A 19,731-nucleotide genomic window follows, 5' to 3' on the forward strand; every position below is an offset into this window, starting at 1 on the left:
TGGTTTTCTCTTTTGGTCCTAAAATACAAACTTCTATTAAAATCAGGGGGAAACGTAGCGGGAGAAGTACGACACCGAGCGCGGCCGAACATACGAGCCGAGACCGCAATACAAGCCCTTTTACTGTAACATTTCTAACTAAAATAACGTTCATGTATCACAAAAAGTCCTTAACCTAACAGTTTTCAAGTTTATACTTACATTTATATGCGCAATCCTCTCCGACAGCTCCCGCTTCACTGTCCGCCATTGTTTTTAAGTTTTTCTGCTGGCCGGCCCGCAAGGCATCTTGGGAAATGCTACCTATTGAAGGATACACCCGACCCATCCTTCATTCAGGCGAAGAGAAGGCCGCATTCGTCGACCGCATTTGAAGGAGTCTTCGAATTGGGACAGGCCTAGTCGCGGCGCTGTGACGTAACCGGCCGACGAATCCGGCCGACGTAGGATGCAGACCCTGAATTGAGACACAGCCCATATGTTTCTCTGGATTAAGCTAACAGGACTCCCTCAGCTGCCGCCACTTGGTTTGGCAAAAAAAAAAAAAAAAAAAACGTTTTCACAAAAATGACTCTAAAAGCCTAAATAATATATATTCGTGTAAAAAAATGTTTAAATTAGTTTATATTATGTCTCTACAAACATGGGAATATCTAACCTGCAATTTTCTCTTTAAACTTGCAGAGAGTGAGCTGCACAAGTGCGGAGGAAGTGTGCAGTTTTATCACTGTGCACAAGTTTAGGCTCAATCCACCTAAAATAATAAGGGGGTTAGGAATGTTTTAGAAGATCTGAAGCCCTCTTAAAATGGACCTAACAACATGGTGGGCTTCATGTGAAAGTGAGAATGTTGTTGAAAAAATTAAAACTGGGCATAAACATCCCAGCTGCTGCTGCTGCAGCTCATGAGACAGAAAAGAGGATAATTCTGTGAACTGAATTACTAAAATATATTTGAAAAAGCTAGCAATCAATGAGAAGAATCACATTTGAAATTTGTATTCCAAATAAGTTCAAGGTAATTCTAATGACATCAGAATAATGTACACTGGTAATATGATGTGTGTGAGGACAATTTTATTGATCTTTAGGGAATACAACTTAGGTTTGTGATAAATTAGAAAATTTGCTTGTTTTTATTTTACCTAAAATGAGCTGCTAAATATCAGCAGTTTTCTTGCCCTGATCATGTTTTGTTGTGTTGAAAAGCTAAAAAAGATAAACCTTTTGTGCTGGAGCAGGGAAACAATTAAAACATGATGGATATGGAATATAGAAGACCAGGGTCAGAAAGCTGGTGTAAAAAAAATACTAGTGGTACAAAATGACAGGGCCAATTTTTGGTCCCAGTCCACCCCTGGTTGTGGTACAAATGAAGTGAAGGATAGTAGATGATGTGATCTGTGAGGAGAATAGTTGGATTACTGTGTGTACTTGTACAAAGTACTGGCTTTTGATTAGATTTTTGTTCATTTTTTTAGTGAATATCATGAAGAGTCTTCCAAGAAGACAAAACCAGCATCAAGAGGAAGAGAAGCACATCAGGCTGGAAACAGGCAAGGATTCAAGCCTAATTTTTACTTCTCTGTCTGCATTGGTTCGGATAGACGCAACGCTGTTATCTGTTGTTGCAAGGGCTCTTCTGCAGCCACGCAAGGACAGGCGGAGTTCAAACATCTGTCGAGACTGAGATCGCAAGCTTAGGATGAAAAGTGAGCCAAATTTTTATTTTATGTCAGACACAAAACATCTCACTGAGAAAGTCAAATGTTTTGTCACCTGTGACTGAAGAAGTACAAAGATACACAGCAAGCGTTTTTATTCGAGGATGGACATGACAAAAAATGCGGGTTTAGAGGTGGTGACCATAGGAAGAGGTGGGGGAGAATGAGAGACAAATTATTCTGTATGACACGTCTCACCTTTATGTTAATATTGTTTTATTTGATGCACTCCACTTTGAACTGCACCAATCCAGCGACTGCTGCATTGTAATAACTAGTATTAAAGGTGAGTACACCAATATTTGCACAATAATAATTTCTGTTTTAAACTCTCAGTGACACACTTTGCAGGGTGGATTTGGCATTTAATTTTTCTTGGCGTCTGGAAAAACATCTTCTTTTGCCCCCTTTATTTGACTTTCGGCCCCCTTTATTTTGGTCCAAGATCATTACTGGGCTGGCCCTAATAAAAACCTTCTACACCCCTGCTTAGTAGACTTAATGAAGTATTTGTAAGCCAGTATAAAAATGACTGAAACACAAATTTACATATTTGGCATTATTGACCAATATTTTTGATTTAATTTATTTGTTAAGAACATCAAGATGCATCACAGTGAACATTATAATAAGCTGGGCGGACACTGTGCGACTTTTTCACTCGTAACACAGCTTCAGCTCAAACTGTACGATTTCAGCGCAGGGCAGATCTCACGAGTCATGTGCTCACTGTACGTCTGGTAGCAACACGTCGGACCTAAAATATGCTAAAAATAGCAGTTTTTACACAACAGACTTTTTTGTCTTGTTTTGCCTGTTGTCCTTCGGGAGTGCTGCAGGAGGACACACAGGGATTTATGGGGGTTGGATGAGGAAACGAAATAAAGAAAGTAAATCTGTGTTTTGTGATCAGTTTAATTTGACATGAACACGACAAACACACATTGTGAGTAAAAAAATGTGTAGAAATAAAAACGAACAACGTGAGTTATTGGGGAAATAGCGGGGAGCGGAGTTGATGCATGATTGCGAATGCGCCATGAGCGGTTCTGATACTTTTTGGGTCGCAGCTGCTCGCAGCGCCGCTTCAACCCTCATGAGGAACGAGATAAATATCAAACACTCCAGAAGTCCGTGCGAGCTCACGATTGCTGATCAGTAGCTGGTCACGTGGTGTTAATCGCCTCTCGTAACCCCCTGTACACTACACGACGCTCAGCGCTAAACTCGCCCCGATCTTGTGGATTCTCGCACGAGTGGAAAATCGGCTCAAAAAAGTGAAAAAGTCGTACAGTGCACGCCCGGCTTACTGTGTGTGTGTGTGCGTTGATGCCTGGGCCGAGCTGACGGAGCTCCCGGCTGCAGTTTTGTGTGTAGGGAGGGGCGGGCGCTCTATCTGACTGGCCAATCACAGAGCGTGAAGACAGTCAGTTACCCAATGAGGATTTCATTCAGCACGATTACAGATATTTACGAGTTTTACACTCGTTTCTTGCTCGTATTCGTCAAAAATGCTTTATCCGTACGCTCATAGCTGTAACCACCCTGCCTCCTCCTCCTTGCTACCTGCCGGCTGTGATCACAAGCAACAACACAGTAGTTCCCGCTGCTTCTTCGGGAAACGGCGCAAAAAAAAAAACATCAATAAAACTTGGGATGTTGTAGGCGTGGCGGTGGGATTTCACCTATGTAAGGGAAACCCTGGGGGAACTACTGTGGTTCTCCTGTTTCAAGATATAGAAGTAAGCCAAAGCAGAGAGCAGCAGGATTTGAGGTCTTCTAGAGGGGCTACAGCCTCATTTATATTTCTCCAATTGTTCTAGTGTATTTCATTAGGTAATACAGTGTTGGTTTTCTGTGATGGTATTGGATGGATATCGATCGATATCAAACCAGATATCAGTATTGGTAGTAAAAAAAAGTGGATCAGTGCATTCACAACTGAGATGTTTGCCCTCTCCTGGACATTAAATCAACACAGGCTTTACAGGCAAGAGCCAGGATAGTGAGCCCTAATAACTATTTTTTTGTGTAATTTCTGCTGCTTGGTGTAGTATTTTGATTTGCTGGTTGTGATTGTTCTTTTGAAATTGAAATTGTAGTACTAATTTCCCTCTCTCCATCAGTTCTCCAGTCTGATGTTTCTGAACCTGTCTCCACTGCTACAGAGGTTGGTAAACTTTCCACCTTTTGACTCTTTACTTCAGTTAAAAGTGAAATGTCATAAAATTCCTTAGTAGTTTATACATTTTTCTACTTAAACATTTAAGAATATTACAGGGAAATATTCACAAACAATATCTCAATCATGTTGGATGGAATTATATAGGCCCCTGAAATTTTTATTGTTTTAATCTGGGTAATAACGCACTCAACACAGATAAAAAGAGCCCCTGCAGCTGCTATCAGGACCTGTGAGTCCTTGATTTAAGCCAGGGGTCGGCAACCCGTGGCTCTGGAGCCGCATGCGGCTCTTCCATCCATCTGATGCGGCTCTCTGTGCTTGTAAAATAATGAATGGATATTTAAATAAAATGCTTTATATTTTACTGCATTAATTTTACATCTGTATGCTAGGCCTGTAGCGACGCTTCGATGACGTCGAGGATTCGATTCTAAAAAAACGTCGACGTCAAATCCGGAAGTCGACGCACCACGTGACCAAAACAGAGAGAACAAAAACTCCGTTCATCTGATGGACTCAGACTCAGCAGCAATGTCTCAGGTACCCCGGCGCCCTACCTCAAAGGTGTGGGAATATTTTAAACGGAGCACAAAACGTAAAAGTGCCGTTATTTGCTGTCTTTGCACCACGGAATTGGCTTATCACACCAGCACAACGTCCATGTGGGAGCATCTGAAGCGGAGGCATCCCATTGTTACCCGTGACTCCCGCGAACAGAAGTAAGTAACATTATATCATATGTTTGCTAACTTGATTGCATGTTTGTGTAACATGTGCGTGAGCTCTGCGCACTTCGGTAGGGCGTGTTTGGTTTGGCTAAACAATAAACATGGCTGTATTTAGCTAACGTTAATTAGCGATAGCATATAATGCTGTGTTCAATGACAAAATGTATTGTTGTACAAAACATGACTTAACATTACAAAATTAGCCACACCAGCATTCTCAAATGACTTAATCGTGGCATAGCACTGCAATAAGGCTAAGAGCAGATTTAAGATGCCATACTTTCATAGCTGTTGTTCTGATATGCTCCAAATGTGTTCTAATTTGCATTCTGCAAAGCCTATACTTGTGTGTAGCTTATGTTGTGGTTTTTATTTATTTTTTATTTGGCAACAAGGGCGGGCGGCAAAGTAATGACTTTATTGCAACAGGGAAACATGTTTCTAACTGTGCATTTGACTATAAACGTTTTTAATCTTTGAATTGATTTTGTGTTTTCCAGAGCAAAGCAAAGAACCTTGTCGTCTTATCTTGGGCAAGAGATGCAATGCACACCTCAGAGGGCAGCTGAGCTGAATAAAAGGATCTTGAAAGTAAGTAATAAATATTAGCTAACTGTTGCTTGCTTTCAGCATCTTTTAGGAGGAAACTGCTAACTATGTAAAAAAAAATTCACCCTCATTTAGATAAAAACAGATGACAAATAGGACAAAATAGGGTCCAGTGTCTATAATCTCCAGCGTTTGCTTTTGTTGGCTTCTTTTTTCTTCATGTCCTTGTGAGATTTGTCTAGTAATTAACTGTTAAATGCTATGTTGTTTCTATATTTATATTTTCCTTATCTTACAGTTGATTGTTAAAGACATGAGGCCTTTGTCTCTTGTTGAGGGTGACGCCTTCATCGATATGGTCGAATACGCCTGTCCCGGCTTCAAATGTCCATCCAGGTGGTGGTTCACAAACCAGTTGGAAAAGACATATGAAGATACTCTGGAGAATTTAAAGAAGAACATAAAGAAGAGGTCCTCAAAAGTCACACTCACCACTGATGCCTGGACAAGCATTGCCACTGAGGCCTACCTTGGCGTGACCTGCCATTACATCGACGACAACTGGGAGATGGTCTCATTTGTCCTGTGTACAAAGCCCCTCGAAGAGCGACACACAGCAGACAACATCGCTCTCTGGATCGAAGAGGTTGCTGAGAAGTTTGATTTCTCTCTTCGCAATGATGTCCAGGCAATAGTCCACGACAATGCAGCTAATGTTGTGAAAGCCCTACGGATCCTTGAGGAGAGGCATGGTGTATCTTCCCTTCGGTGTGCTGGCCATACAACACAGCTGATAGTCAACCAGGCTCTGAAACACCCCCAGATCAGCAGGGCGCTTGGGGCAGCAAGGGAGCTTGTCAGCTACTTTCACAATAGCAATTTTGCCCTCCTTAAACTAAAGGCCAAACAAGAGCAGATGGGCACTCCTCAACACAAATTAATCCAGGATGTAGCTGTGCGATGGAATAGTTCCTTTTATATGATTACACGCCTCCTTGAGCAGCGCTGGCCTGTAACTGCAACCCTTTCAGACCCAGAGGTCACTAAGGCATCAAAACGTTACCTTGATATGAAAGCTGAACAGTGGAGCCTCTTGGAGGAATTACAGCAAGCACTTGAGCCATTTGAGCAAGCCACTGTCTTCCTTAGTGGAGAGGCATACGTCACAGGATCTGTCCTGCCGCCTCTGGTGAAAGGTCTACAGAAGTCCACAGAGAAAACATTTGATTCTGCTCCCATTGCCACCTTCCAAACAACAGTCGCTGCAGAGATTGCTTCAAGGTCAGTGTAATTATTCTGGTCTTGAAATCTAGTTTTAAACTAACTAAATGTATTTTAAATTAAGCTTTCCCAGTTTGCGTCTTAATGTTTTCCTCATAGGTATATATCATAGAGCTGTTGCTTCTACTAGTCTTTCCCTCCAAGCACTTTGAATTTATGTAAGTGTAAAAATCATATCAATTATGTTTCAGATGGAAGAATCAGACTTCATATGATGAAAATGAGAATGTGAGCATCTTCGCGGCAGCCCTTGATCCACGATTCCGAAAGCTGAAATTTCTTTCCACTGATGATGTCCTGAAGGTAAAAATCAAACTTCAGAGCCTTGCACTTGAAGCCAGACCAGTTCTAGTGAAGGAAGAACCTGAAGCTGATGTCTCCCACCAGCATGATGCCATGCTGAAGCCAAAGTCCGTCCTACACTCACTGCTTGGCTCAGATGAGGAGGAGCTGGAAGATGACGAATCAGGCCGGGAACAGAGAGAAGACGCTGTCAGGAATGAGTTGCTTGTGTACTTTGGGGAGAAACCCATTCCAAAGGACCGAAACCCACTCCAGTGGTGGAAGGAAAATGAAGTGAGATTCCCCACCCTGGCTGTTGTGGCAAAGTCTTATCTGGGCGCCCCTGCAACATCCACAGCGTCTGAACGTTTGTTTTCAGCAGCAGGGACAGTTGTCAACAAAAAAAGAGCTAGTCTCACCAAAGAGCATGTGGACATGCTCACATTCCTCCACAGCAATTCAGAGTAGGCAGTGCAGAGGAGTAGTACAGTGTGGAGATGTGGGAGGGGAAAAAAATAAAAATATAGACAGTTTTAAACTGCATACACTAACAGAATAACGGTTCAGTTTCATTTTGCAATAACTGGGACACACTGAGGAATGTGTGCTGTGCACTGCACAGTCTTTTGTTTTGCACTGCATTTTTAAAACTATACAACAATTTTTTCTGTTCAGGCTGTAAAACTGGGTGCTCTTCCTTTAGAGACTGTTAAACAGTTTTTTTGTGTTAAACACTCAGGGATGTTCATGCTGTGACCTGCACAGTGTTCTGTTTTGCACTAAAACTACTGCTTTTATTTTGTTTTAAGCAAAAGATGTTTGACTTTGGAAAATTGTTGTGTAATAAAGCCATTTATACAATTTTGGGGGTATTTATTTAAAATATTTTGGTTTTAATCAATTGTACAGCAAAAAAAAAACAATCATAAGATTAATCATTTAATTAGTCATTAGAATAGTCGACTATTCGATAAAATAATCGCCAGAATAATCGTTTTGAAAATAATCGTTTACCTACAGCCCTACTGTATGCCAATTCTAAATGTAAAGATTGTCTGCGTAAACCTGAACAGGTCCAACCCGGTCTTACTGTGAGACCGGGTTGACGGTCACGCTTGTGCGTAATCATATTGGCGCATTCTGGATGCGACTCCACATTGGAGACAGGAACAAGCGCTATTCAGCCAAAGTTTCATAATCAGGGAACATTTTCTAAGTGACAAGTTTCGCTTCAGTCGGAGGAATCTTCCCGCATGCGCTCTGGTTCTGCGATGCGTTCCAAGCCCCTCTCCACATCTTCAGCTTGCTGTGCACCGTACGTACGCGCTGACAGCGAGCTGCGCTGAGCAGTGTCCAGCTCAGGTGTTCAGATCGGAATCTTTTCTTGAGTGATTTAGCTGCATCTGCGATGTACGTAACGAATAAAATGTCAGTTCGTCTGCATGCGTCTGGGTAATTCTTTCTATTCTTTCTCCGTCAAAATAAACGGTCAAATACAGGGAGAGGGTGCTCGCTGCAGAACCACAAAGGCGGAGCTGCACCATAAGGTGGAGCAGCACCAGAGTCAGCCCCGCCCACTCACGCAAACAGCCTAGCCCACTGACTTTTTCAGTTTTGCTTTTTTTAATCGCAAACTAACCTGACCCACATGAATTACGGCTGTTACTAGTTTACAAATGTTAATGCTATGTTCTATGCTCCAATTAAGCAAGATACATATAACTTGCTACATGACAAAGCCTGAATATATCCCGAAATGAAAAGGTTTCATTTAGCAAATATCCGCCCATAGCCGCTCCAACAGAACCAAGGTACAAAAGCATTTAAGGACAAAGGCTTAGTGGGCTCTAGTAGTCTAATGGCAAGATCATCGAACTTAAGTTTTGCTTTCCCCTCAGCTGATGTTGGTTCAACTCTCGGTGGGGTCGACAACAATCTATTTAGCCAGCTGAAACATTTAATTTGTTTATATTTTAGTTGTAATGTTTATTTTCTGCAAAATATTTATGTCTCTAAAAGTTCTTGGAATTTGGTCGTTCCTAAACAGCATTTTAGTTGAAACTCTGCTCACAAATGGACTCACACTGGCTAAATAAACGAATAAAAAAAAAACACATTAGTCATTGTATTTTAAACATGTACCAATAAATGGTTAAAAACGTAGTACTGGCAAGTGTAGCTAGAAAAGAAGTAAAAAGTTTGCACCGCTACCTGGAGGCGAACCTGCGCAAAACTACATGCCAAGCTGACTCCATAACCACTTGACCACTAAATCTGATAACAAGCTAGTGGCGTCGCATGTAATTGTTCCATCATAATTGTCCCATCCAGTGTGTTTTTGTAGATGGGATGTATGGTTTATTGGCGGTGTCTCAGTAAGTCATTTCAGAAATAATTTGTCACGAAAATTCACGGAATATCCAGATTTGAGAACCAAGACCAGACCCGCTTCGGGGGAGGAGACCAAATTGAAGCTGAGATGGGAGGAAAATGTGTGAATGAGGCCAAAAATGGCTTTGGCGTGTTTCTTATGAGGAAATGACAATATAACTTGGTAAAAAGTTCCAAAAGTTAGATTTTTAATTATATGGAAACTTTACAAAACTGTTCAATTAACTTCTCAACTCCGTCCTCAATCTTGCATTTTAGATGATATTAGCTATAACACCCTCTTTGGTTCCAGAATGCTATTAAGTCTGACAACTGGAAGGAATTGGACTGACTCTGATGGAATGGGTGGGGCTGACTCTGGTGCAGCTCCACCTTCTGGTGCAGCTCCACCTTTGTGGTTCTGCAGCAAGCACCACTTGAATACGGGAACTATCTGGTCAACACAAGCCCTGCTTTTAACTGTTCTGTTTTCTTGTGAAAATTGTTGCAAAGAGATATAATTTAACTTGATTAACACCAGAGCCAGGCGCACTGCGCCGTTATCTCCGTCACTGTAAATGAGGGAAAAACAAAATGATCGGATCCTTTTCTGACCTTCCCCACCTACAAAGTTTAATTACAACAATCAAACGTGACAGAGCCTGGATTTGTATTCTGAACAGTCTAAACATGTTTTAAAAAGAAACGTATGACAAAAGTGACACCTGCTCTGTAAAACCACCAACAGGGTGAAAAATATCTAAATATTGTAGCAGAGACGGGCTACAACTTCTGGATCCACTTTATATAAATCGTTTTATTGATTATCTTCTTATGAAAGATAACTCTGACGTACACGAGCGACCGGTATTGATTGCTGTCACCTGTTGTGATTGGTTAAAGCAGCTCTCTGCTGTCTGAGGGTAGGCCCCGCCCACAACGCCGCGGCTGCTGTGGCTCCCAGTGCTTCCTTTAATGTGGGAAACGGGTAATAATGGCTCTTTGATGGGAACAGGTTGCCGACCCCTGATTTAAGCTAACAAAATAAAACCCAGAGATTTAAATATTACTACAATTGATAAGGATGCTCTGATCTGATTCAGTGATTTTAAAAGGAACAGAATCAGACGGATAAAGATCTAATTTAGCCTTATAAAACAACATATATGTTTAAAATTCATTGTGTGATAGACATTATCAAGTGAAAAAAATGGCTTAGTTTTAATTTTAACAAGTTCCTTTGCATCAAATTCAAGTTTATTATATATTACTATAAATTATTATATTTTATATAGAGCCAAATCACTACAACAGTTGTCTCAAAGCACTTCCCAAAGAAAAACAGTCCAACTATGTAGATCAGTTGATCCAATGATTGAGTTATGCTGCAGATGGACTTTAACAGACACCGTAGTTGTGACGTGGGAGGTGTTCGTATGTACCACGCGTTCGAGCTACCCGGTTAACATGGCTGTGTAAGTTGCTGAGAGTAACCAGTAAAAGCTCTTATAATCAAATCCTGGTCTCATAGCTCATTTCCACATTTTTGTCAGAAGACGTCACGGATCTATCACCAGTAAGCGTCATTTTTTTCAACGTTTGAACAGAAGAGGCATACCTTACAAGTGGCTAACGGACTAGCAAGAAAAAAATGGCGGAGGGTTTTCGCAGACCAGACCCGCTTGTCTTTGACGGGGACATTGCCGAGAATTGGCGTGTTTTTGAAAGGGAATACGACATCTTTATTGAGGCAGCCCACTCTGACAAATCTGACAAAACGAAAGCTTATATCATCCTCAATCTAGCAGGAACAGAAGCTATTGAAAGAGAATGCTCCTTCATCTACGCCGCAGAAATTAGGGCGCCACCCACAGGAGACGGAGCAGTCATTCATCCAGCAGAATCCAAAGAGGACCCAGACTGTCTAAAAAAGAAATTTCGGGAAATGTGTCACCCACAATACAACAAAATAATGGAGAGACACAAGTTTCATTCCCGAAATCAGAAACAAGGTGAGACTGTTGAGTCCTTCATCAGTGATTTGAAAATTAAAGCTAAAAGTTGTCACTTTGGAGATTTAACAGATGAGTTAATCTGCGACAGGATTGTTTGTGGCATAACTAATGACGGCATAAGGAAGGCTCTTTTACGTGACTGTGACTTAACCCTTTCCAAAGCCATTTCTATCTGCCGCGTTTATGAAATGACCGAGGAGAACACGAGAGCTCTGTCAAAACAGCCAGCCACGGCGGTGGATGCACTGCAGCCAAGCTCCTCCAGAGGGAGTCCCAGGACAAATTATAAACCTGCGAGCAGGCACGAGATGAAACTCATCACAAACTGCAACAATTGTGGAGGAAATCACGCTGCACAGAGAGACAAATGTCCTGCATTTGGCCAGCAGTGCCACAAATGTCAAAAATGGAACCATTACAAGAAATGCTGCAAATCAAAGCCTCCAAATGAAAATCCCAAAAAGCAATGCTTTGTGGGTAAATACCACATCAAACAACCTGTACATCAGCTAGAGTTACAACAGCCTGACAGCAACAGTGATGACACATTCTATGTGGATGGTGTCGAGCCCGTTGTGGTTGTGGACGATATAAACACCCATAGAGGCAACTGGGATGAAGGATTTGTCACTGAGTCTACACATAAGAGACAAGCCTATTGAAATGAAAATCGACACTGGAGCTAAATGTAATGTAATGGCAAAAAGCACATTTCTCCAGCTGTCTGAGGGACAAATTTTGGGATGCAATAAAACTGCAAACAGGGTCCGAAATTAACACTCGCCACTCGCCAAATGCGAGTAAATTGCTCCATTTGGCGAGTAAATTTTTGAGCTCTACCTGCCACCTGGCGAGTAAATATTTGCACCAAATTAGTTATGTTTATCAGTCATCTTCCACGGATTTCTGATACTCCTCCCGCCTGCATGCAACGTACACAAACGTACGCGAAACGTGAACGCCGCATCAAACATCATTTCCACCTATCCCATTCAATCAGTTTATCAAGTTAGCAGTTAGCTTCGCGTTAAAACTAGCGGTGAAATGTGGCGGTTTTTAACTGGAGTCAGCCAGCCTTCCAAAAGAAAACTCGTCGAACTGGAAGAAAAACCACCAGGACCAGTGGCAACCAGAAGATTTTGTGAAAAGTGGCGAACTGGAGACGGCGGAGTCGTGAGACAATGGCTGCATTATGATGGCCATGTAGCGTTGCTGCCTTTCACAGACAGCTGGCCCTCGGCATTCTTCAAATATCCAAAAAATGCCCATACTTCCGACTTTGTCTTCTTTGAGGGATAATAAATGTCCCGAGTGCTGCCGTCTCCTCCTGCCATTATTTCAGCTTTAGCTTAAAGAAAGTTTTGGTCGTAAACAACAAAGTGCGCGTGTGCCGCCGGCAACTTCTAGCAGATGATACGGTGGCTGGTAAGGGTCACCGCGCCTACACAGCAGCCACGGTAATCCACCGAGATAATATATATGTGTATATATATATATATATATATATATATATATATATATATATATATATATTTTTTTTTTTTAAACAAGACTGTTATTATTGTCAACTTTTTTACCGGGGGTTACTGCTACACCGGTTACCGTGACAACCCTAGCCCTGACACACTTTCAGATATTCTCATGGTGCAGCTGTGTTCTCCAGAGATCAAGGACTAGGACCCAAATGAGGCTGTAATGCTTTGGCACAAAGACGGTGTCAGAAGCAGGAGGCCAGACTTCATGGACAGAGAAAACAAGGAGTCTGACTAGATTTCAATGAAAGAGTTCATAAAAACATCTCTAAAAATAAATAAATAAATAGTAAAAATGACAAAAGAGTTGTTTTTCTTATTAATTGATGTTTTAATTATTTTGTCACTCTGTTTGGAATCAACATAATATAGAATTACATGCTTTAGGTAGATCTAAATCATTTAGAATTTTGGCCGGTAAAAAATATGCTTGGCCGGTAGATTTTCATCATCTACCAGCCAACTTGGCCGGTGAGTAAAAAATTTAATTTCGGACCCTGACTGCAAACCTAGTGGCCTTCGGGGGCAGCAAGATCGAAACAGCTGGTTTTGCCACACTTCCCCTATCACTAGATGGACAGCTACACACACTACCATTCTTCCTTGTGGATCATGATGTTGTGCCACTACTGGGATTTTGAGCAAGTGTACGCCTAAGACTTGTCACACTGAGCCATCATGTCCACCAAGGCGGTACAGAGACTAACAGTGATTTTATCGACACTGTCCGTGACCAGTACAGTGATGTGTTCGGTGAAGAGCTTGGAAAACTTCCAATAACATACTCCATGACCCTGGACCCTGAATTGCAGCCCGTCGTCCGGCCAGCACACCGCATTCCTATAGCAATGCAGGCCCGAGTCAAAATGGAGCTCGATAACATGACCAGTAAAGGCGTAATTTCAGCAGTCTCCGAGCCCACAGACTGGGTTTCATCATTGGTGGTAGCGCACAAAAAAGACAAAGAAGAGATAAGGCTGTGCATTAATCCCAAAAACCTAAACGCTGCTTTAAAGAGACCACACTACCCAATGCGCAGCGTTGAGGAAGTTGCCACCCAAATGGCAGGTGCAACGCTGTTCTCAGTACTTGATGCAAAGAGTTCATTTTGGCAGATAAAGCTCGACCATAAGTCATCACTGCTAACCACATTCCGTACACCCTTTGGGCGCTATAGGTTTCTACGCATGCCATTCGGCATAAATTCAGCGAGTGAATTTTTCCAGCTCTCAATGGAGCAATTATTCGCCGGCTACCCTTGTGCAATCATAGTCGACGACATCATCGTGGGAGGTCGCGATGCAGCAGAGCACGATGCAAATCTAAAGAAGGTGCTCGATCGTGCACGAGAGATTAAACTCAGGCTAAACCCCCACAAATGTAAGTTTCGCCTTGACCAAATTTGTTACGTGTGACATCTGTTCACAAAAGACGGTCTCAGGGCTGATCCCACAAAGACTGAAGCTATCACGTACATGCCAGTTCCCCAGGACTCCCTGGCCGTACAGCGTTTCCTCGGTATGGTTAACTACCTGGGAAAGTTCATCCCAAATCTCAGCAGCATTGCAGCACCGCTTAGACACTTAACACACAAGGACACCGTCTGGTGTTGGCTCCCACAGCATCAACAGGCATTTGAAAACCTCAAGTCCTGTTTAGCTAGCACACCAGTCCTGTCATATTTTGATGTAAAACAGCCGGTGATTTTAACCTGTGATGCTCCACGGTATGGACTGGGTGCTGCATGTCTGCAGGGTGCAAAGCCAGTAGCGCACGCGTCCCGCACGCTCACAGACACCGAAACACGCTACGCACAAATCGAAAAACAACTGTTGGCAGTTGTGTTTGCGTGCACCAAGTTCAGAGATTACATATATGGGAAACCCATAACGGTTGAAACAGACCATCAGCCCCTTGTTACAATTCTAAAAAAGCCAATCCACACTGCCCCAGCTCGCCTACAGAGGATGTTACTGCAGTTACAAGCTTATGACATAAAGCTAGTCTACAAGAAGGGTAAGCACATGTACCTTGCAGACACTCTGTCGCGAGCCCCAAGCAGCAGTGTTTCCCGAACACAAGGTGAAAACAACGACTTCGAAGTGATGTCTCTCAGCTACATCTCTACAGCCAGGTTGGAGGAGCTACGAGCTCACACAGCAAGGGACCAAGTCCTGCAAACTCTAACCACAGTGATTCAGAACGGCTGGCCCAACAAAGACCGTCAGGTTCCGCTTTCCGTGCGTCCATTCTTTCCATACAGAGAAGAGTTGATTGTGGAGAACGGTGTTGTTGTTAAAGGTCAAAGAACTGTCATCCCCGACTCCCTGCAACAGGAATACATAAGCATCATGCACAGAGGTCACCCAGGCTTAGAAGCCACAAAGCGCAGAGCAAGAGGCACTGTATTTTGGCCGGCAAAGAACAAAGACATAACAACAAAACTGCTCTCCTGCTCAGCATGCAACAGCACCCGACCGCACCAACAGAAGGAACCTTTAAAACTACATCCGGTTCCTACCCTGCCTTGGTCTACAGTCGCCACAGACATGTTCGAGTGGCATGGACAAGAGTACATGGTGCTAGTCGACTCCTACTCAGGCTGGTTCTAAATCGACTGTCTCCAGGACACATCTTCGGCAGCTGTGATCACCAAACTGAAAAGACATTTTTCAGTCCACGGGGCACCTCACACCCTGATTTCTGACAATGCAAGACAACACACCAGTCAGCGTTTTAGAGAATTCACTCAGCAATGGGACTTTGTCCATGTAACCAGCAGTCAAGAATACCCACAGTCTAATGGACTAGCTGAAAGAGCCGTTCGCAGCCCCAAGCTGTTGATGGAAAGATCTCATAGAGATGGGACAGACGTTTTCCTCAATCTTCTAAACATCAGAAATGTTCCACGTGATAAAACGCTGGGATCACCTGCAGAACGTCTAATGTCCAGGCAAACCCGTTCGACTTTTCCTGTCAACACCACACTGCTGGAACCGGCCCCAAAGGACGCTGAGCTGATCAGTGTGCAACTCAAAAAGAAAAGGCTCATCCAGAAGCAGTACTACGACTCAACAAGCCGCCCATTGCCACCACTCACGGAAGGTCAAGTCGTCAGGTTGCAGGCTACTAAGGGACACTATCGCCTTGGCACGGTGAAGGAGGTGTGCAGCGAACCACGCTCCTACATCATCGAATCTAATAGAGCAGGGGTGTCAAACTCAAACTCACAAGGGGCCGAAATGAAACTCTGGGACGGAGTCGAGGGCCAAACTTAATATTTTTTGAAAAAGTGACGGCAAATTTGCACATTTTCTTTATCAACATGTATGCAATTTTGAACCTTTAAATTTGGAAACAAACTTATTTCTGCATTAACACTGAATGTGGAATAAACAAATTACACACGAGCAAGTCAGTTTTAAATAAAATGCATCAGTGGTATTCATTACTTGTGGTATAATCAGCATTTTTAAAATCTATTCAGGATTTATGTTTTCTTGTTTATTCATTTTTCTTATTTTTTATTCTCCTTTTAATCTCCTGTAATGCATGTCATCACTGCTGTGACGTCTAGCTTTCCCCACTGAGGAACAATAAAGGGATTTTCTATTCTATTCATCTATCTGCAGCCTTTCCACTTCCTGTTTACTGTAGGTTAAATCTTTTCTCACGTGCCAACAACAAAATAAAATATCATTTTATCTTAAATGAAAATGCAACATCTCACCTGTTAACTTTCATGTTTTGGAGCAGAAAAAGAGCATAAAACCAACATATTTAAAGCTCAGTTTGTTCCACTGGTTTACTGTGATGCTCACCTGTTCCAGCCAGATACCTGCATCATGGGGTTGATCTGAGCTGAGGAGGAGACTCCTGTTGTTTTGTTCATCTTCATCATAATAATGACAACATTAGATGACAACAGGTGCTCACATAGGTTTGTGCTGATGAACATGTCTGAGCAGCTTGACCACGTTGTTGTGTGTCGGGGAGGAAACACAACCACAGAGTCGTGCTGGTTTGAGCGTGTCGCTGCTCGCTGGAGTTATATCAGCTCTGTCTGGACGTTAGTTGGAACACTTTTTCTTTCAGTCGTGAACACATTACTGAGCGGCTAGAATCTCCGTTTCTGGGCTTCAACGTCAGAAAATAGCTGAGTAAACTCGGCGCTGAGTGAGAGGAGTGTAGTTTGTCCGAGACAGCGGAGCTGCAGAGACCGGCAGCAGGCGCTGGAAAAAACACAAAGGAGGGGGCTTCGTCGGCTCCCCGCTGACGCCGCAAAGCATCATGGGAGTTGAAGTCTTTGCGGTAAAAACGGCCAGCGGGCCAGTTTTAATATATTTTTGATATTTATCTCGCGGGCCACATAAAAATGCTCCGCGGGCCGCATCTGGCCCGCAGGCCTTGACTCTGACATCTGTGTAATAGAGGAACCTATAGGAGAAATCGTCGCCACGTCCTACCCGTTGCAGAGCCACCACCACCCCGACAGGTCAGCCCTGCACGTCTCTGCCCCCATCCTGCTGATCCTGCCACACTGAACACTCCTTCCCCTGCTCTAGGACCCCAGCAGACACCTCCACCAGCTGGAACGCCCACTTCACATTCCAGCGTGCTACAAGTTCCTGCAGTTTGCTCTTCCGCCGAGATATCACACAGTAATGCTCCCTATGTGACACGCTCAGGCCGCATTTGTAAGCCTAACCCCAAGTACAATGTTTAAAAAAAATAATAAAAAAAGGGAAGGTGATGTATTAATGCTACTTTGATGGTTCTTATCTATCCAGTATTCAGTTGTGATGTCAGACAACCAGATTCATGTTTATGTTCCTGGACATTTGGGTTTGGAAAAAAAAATAATAAATAAATGTTATAAGAATGTTATAAGGGTTTGAAAAAAAAATGTTACAAGACTTTATTAGTTAATCGCCAATTAATGTTCAACACCATTTCACATCTCCTACTTTGTAAAGTGATTTGGATAGTGGGTCATTAGTATTTAACTTTGTTATGCATAGCATATGTTGATTTTCATTGATTGCAATAACTAAAAGGAGAGGATGTAGATCAGTTGATCCAATGATTGAGTTATGTTGCAGATGGACTTTAACAGACACCGTAGTTGTGAGGTGGGAGGTGTTCGTATGTACCACGCGTTCGAGCTACCCGGTTAACATGGCTGTGTAAGTTGTGTTGGTCTCTCTTCCTTTAGACCAAGCACGGGTACGGAGTAGATGGAGTTAAACACCTTTTAAGTTGACAGAACGAGGAGACAAATGATCAGAAGTCCATTCACTGTTTCGCCGCTCATGAGGGGGAGAGCCTCTGCAGCAAGTCCCGCGACCTGCTCTTGCCAGATGCTTCGGACAGACTCTCGCCGTTCTGCTGAAAACGGCTGATTTTTATTGAAGATTACAGGAATGTTACATACGTAGTTTGCCATACACACACGTAATTCTGCCATCTGCACCTGCAGACGCACGTCAGCTAATAGCCTTGTTAATGAAAGACCAATTCATCCCAAGGACATGCAACCTTGAGATGATCAGGACACATCCTGCAACATCCTTTGCTAACAAAGACAGTTGTTCTTGTATTGAGGAACTGAAGGAAGGAACGCTTTCACTCCCTTATGCAGCTGTTCAGCTTGAGCAGAAAAGGCACAGAGAGGTCTTTGATATTATAACAAGATTCCATGAAAAGGCATATAATAATGTATTTATGATAATATATAAGGGGCAAAAGTGAGAGATACATATTTAATCATATAAAAGAGCTTATAATAATATATGAAAGAGCTTATATGAGAGATATATATTTTCAATCCCCCTTTTGAACTCTTTTAAGAGTTCAATAAAGATATAAGAAATCAAAACAATAACACCAAATTCCATCAAAAAGAATCCAATAAGCAAAGTTTTTTTTAAAATACCAATACAAACAACCAATCAGATTACATTTACTCATCTTTCTAGCAGTAAACTAATACAAAAAACATGATCATACTTTCAACTGAACATGTTACAACATGTATGGATCGCATGCAACTCCATATGAGGGCGAAAAACCCTAATTATCATATGTTTATAGGGAAAATTCCCCCATGTCCCCCCATTTGTCATATCTCAATTTTGGGGCGAACGCCTGTTGGCATAGAGTGTGCATGCCTAGGACATCAATGATCAAAAGAAATAAAAACAACACAATCAAAAAACTCATAGAAATAAACAGTTTAAGGGATTGTTACAGAAATCACTCAATATTCTCACACTCTAACAACATCTTCTTCATCATGAGAGTCATCACTTTCATCAGAGGGTTCCCCTCCCAAATAGATTTTAGGATTGGCTAGTAACAAGGGCATCTGGATAATTGGGTCAGCAGGTGGAGGGTGTAAAATATTACCCTTGTAAAATAAATGAGGGTGTTAAATACAACCCTTGTAGAATGTTCATAGGGTGGTTACTTCTTCCCCCTGTTGAGGACCCTTCACTGGCTCCAGGCAGCTGCAGGGGGTGATGATGTCATGATTCTCGTCCTGCAGGATGTGGTGGTAGCTTGGCATGCTACTGCAGTCAGCTACTTCTCTTCCTGGTTTTTGGATCCTTTCTCTGGTTAGGCAGATGTCAGCTGCTTCTCTTCCAGGTTAGGCTCCTCCCGTCCAGCCGGACAGCGTGTGACGTCCTCTCCGTGATCCTGTATGGCTCGGTCCACCTCGGTTCCGTCCACTTCCTTTTGGTGACTTTTAGCAGGACCCAGACGCCTGGCACCGAAGACGAAGCCTCTTCGTGTGTGTAGTTTTGGTCCAATGAAGGCTTTCTCGGCTTGTGCAGTCCTTGATCTCGGCAGATAGTTGGTAGGAAGATTCACACTCCGGCCGGACCAGAAGTTCCCCGGACCGATCGCCTAGGGATTAGAGGTTATGCACAAAAATGTCCTAGCTCTTACTGACCCTAGCCTCTGATACCTTCAACATCAGACACATACAGTTACGAACAGCAAGCGCAATTAAAGGTACAGTGACATCACGACATGGACACACAGACACACAAACACATACAC

General features: G+C 42.7%; 1 protein-coding gene across 1 annotated transcript; it reads left to right on the forward strand.

Moving 5' to 3' along the window:
* Positions 1 to 1,828: 1,828 nt before the first annotated feature.
* LOC139063858 (E3 SUMO-protein ligase ZBED1-like) lies at positions 1,829 to 10,585 on the forward strand. Its single transcript, XM_070546767.1, has 8 exons — positions 1,829 to 1,877; positions 4,430 to 4,628; positions 5,138 to 5,228; positions 5,485 to 6,467; positions 6,659 to 7,116; positions 7,823 to 7,938; positions 8,052 to 8,111; positions 10,511 to 10,585. Exons 1-8 carry the CDS (start codon positions 1,829 to 1,831, stop codon positions 10,583 to 10,585), a joined length of 2,031 nt encoding a protein of 676 aa, XP_070402868.1.
* Positions 10,586 to 19,731: the final 9,146 nt, after the last annotated feature.

Source organism: Nothobranchius furzeri, chromosome 18 (assembly GCF_043380555.1).
Source record: "Nothobranchius furzeri strain GRZ-AD chromosome 18, NfurGRZ-RIMD1, whole genome shotgun sequence".
Taxonomy (NCBI): Eukaryota; Metazoa; Chordata; class Actinopteri; order Cyprinodontiformes; family Nothobranchiidae; genus Nothobranchius; species Nothobranchius furzeri.

Coding starts and splice junctions, on each gene's coding strand:
- LOC139063858 (XM_070546767.1), top strand. CDS start 1,829: ATGGACATGACAAAAAATGCGGGTTTAGAGGTGGTGACCATAGGAAGA. Junction 7,939..8,051: donor ACAAGCGCTATTCAGCCAAA/GTTTCATAATCA, acceptor CCACATCTTCAG/CTTGCTGTGCACCGTACGTA. Junction 8,112..10,510: donor CTGAGCAGTGTCCAGCTCAG/GTGTTCAGATCG, acceptor GTTATGCTGCAG/ATGGACTTTAACAGACACCG.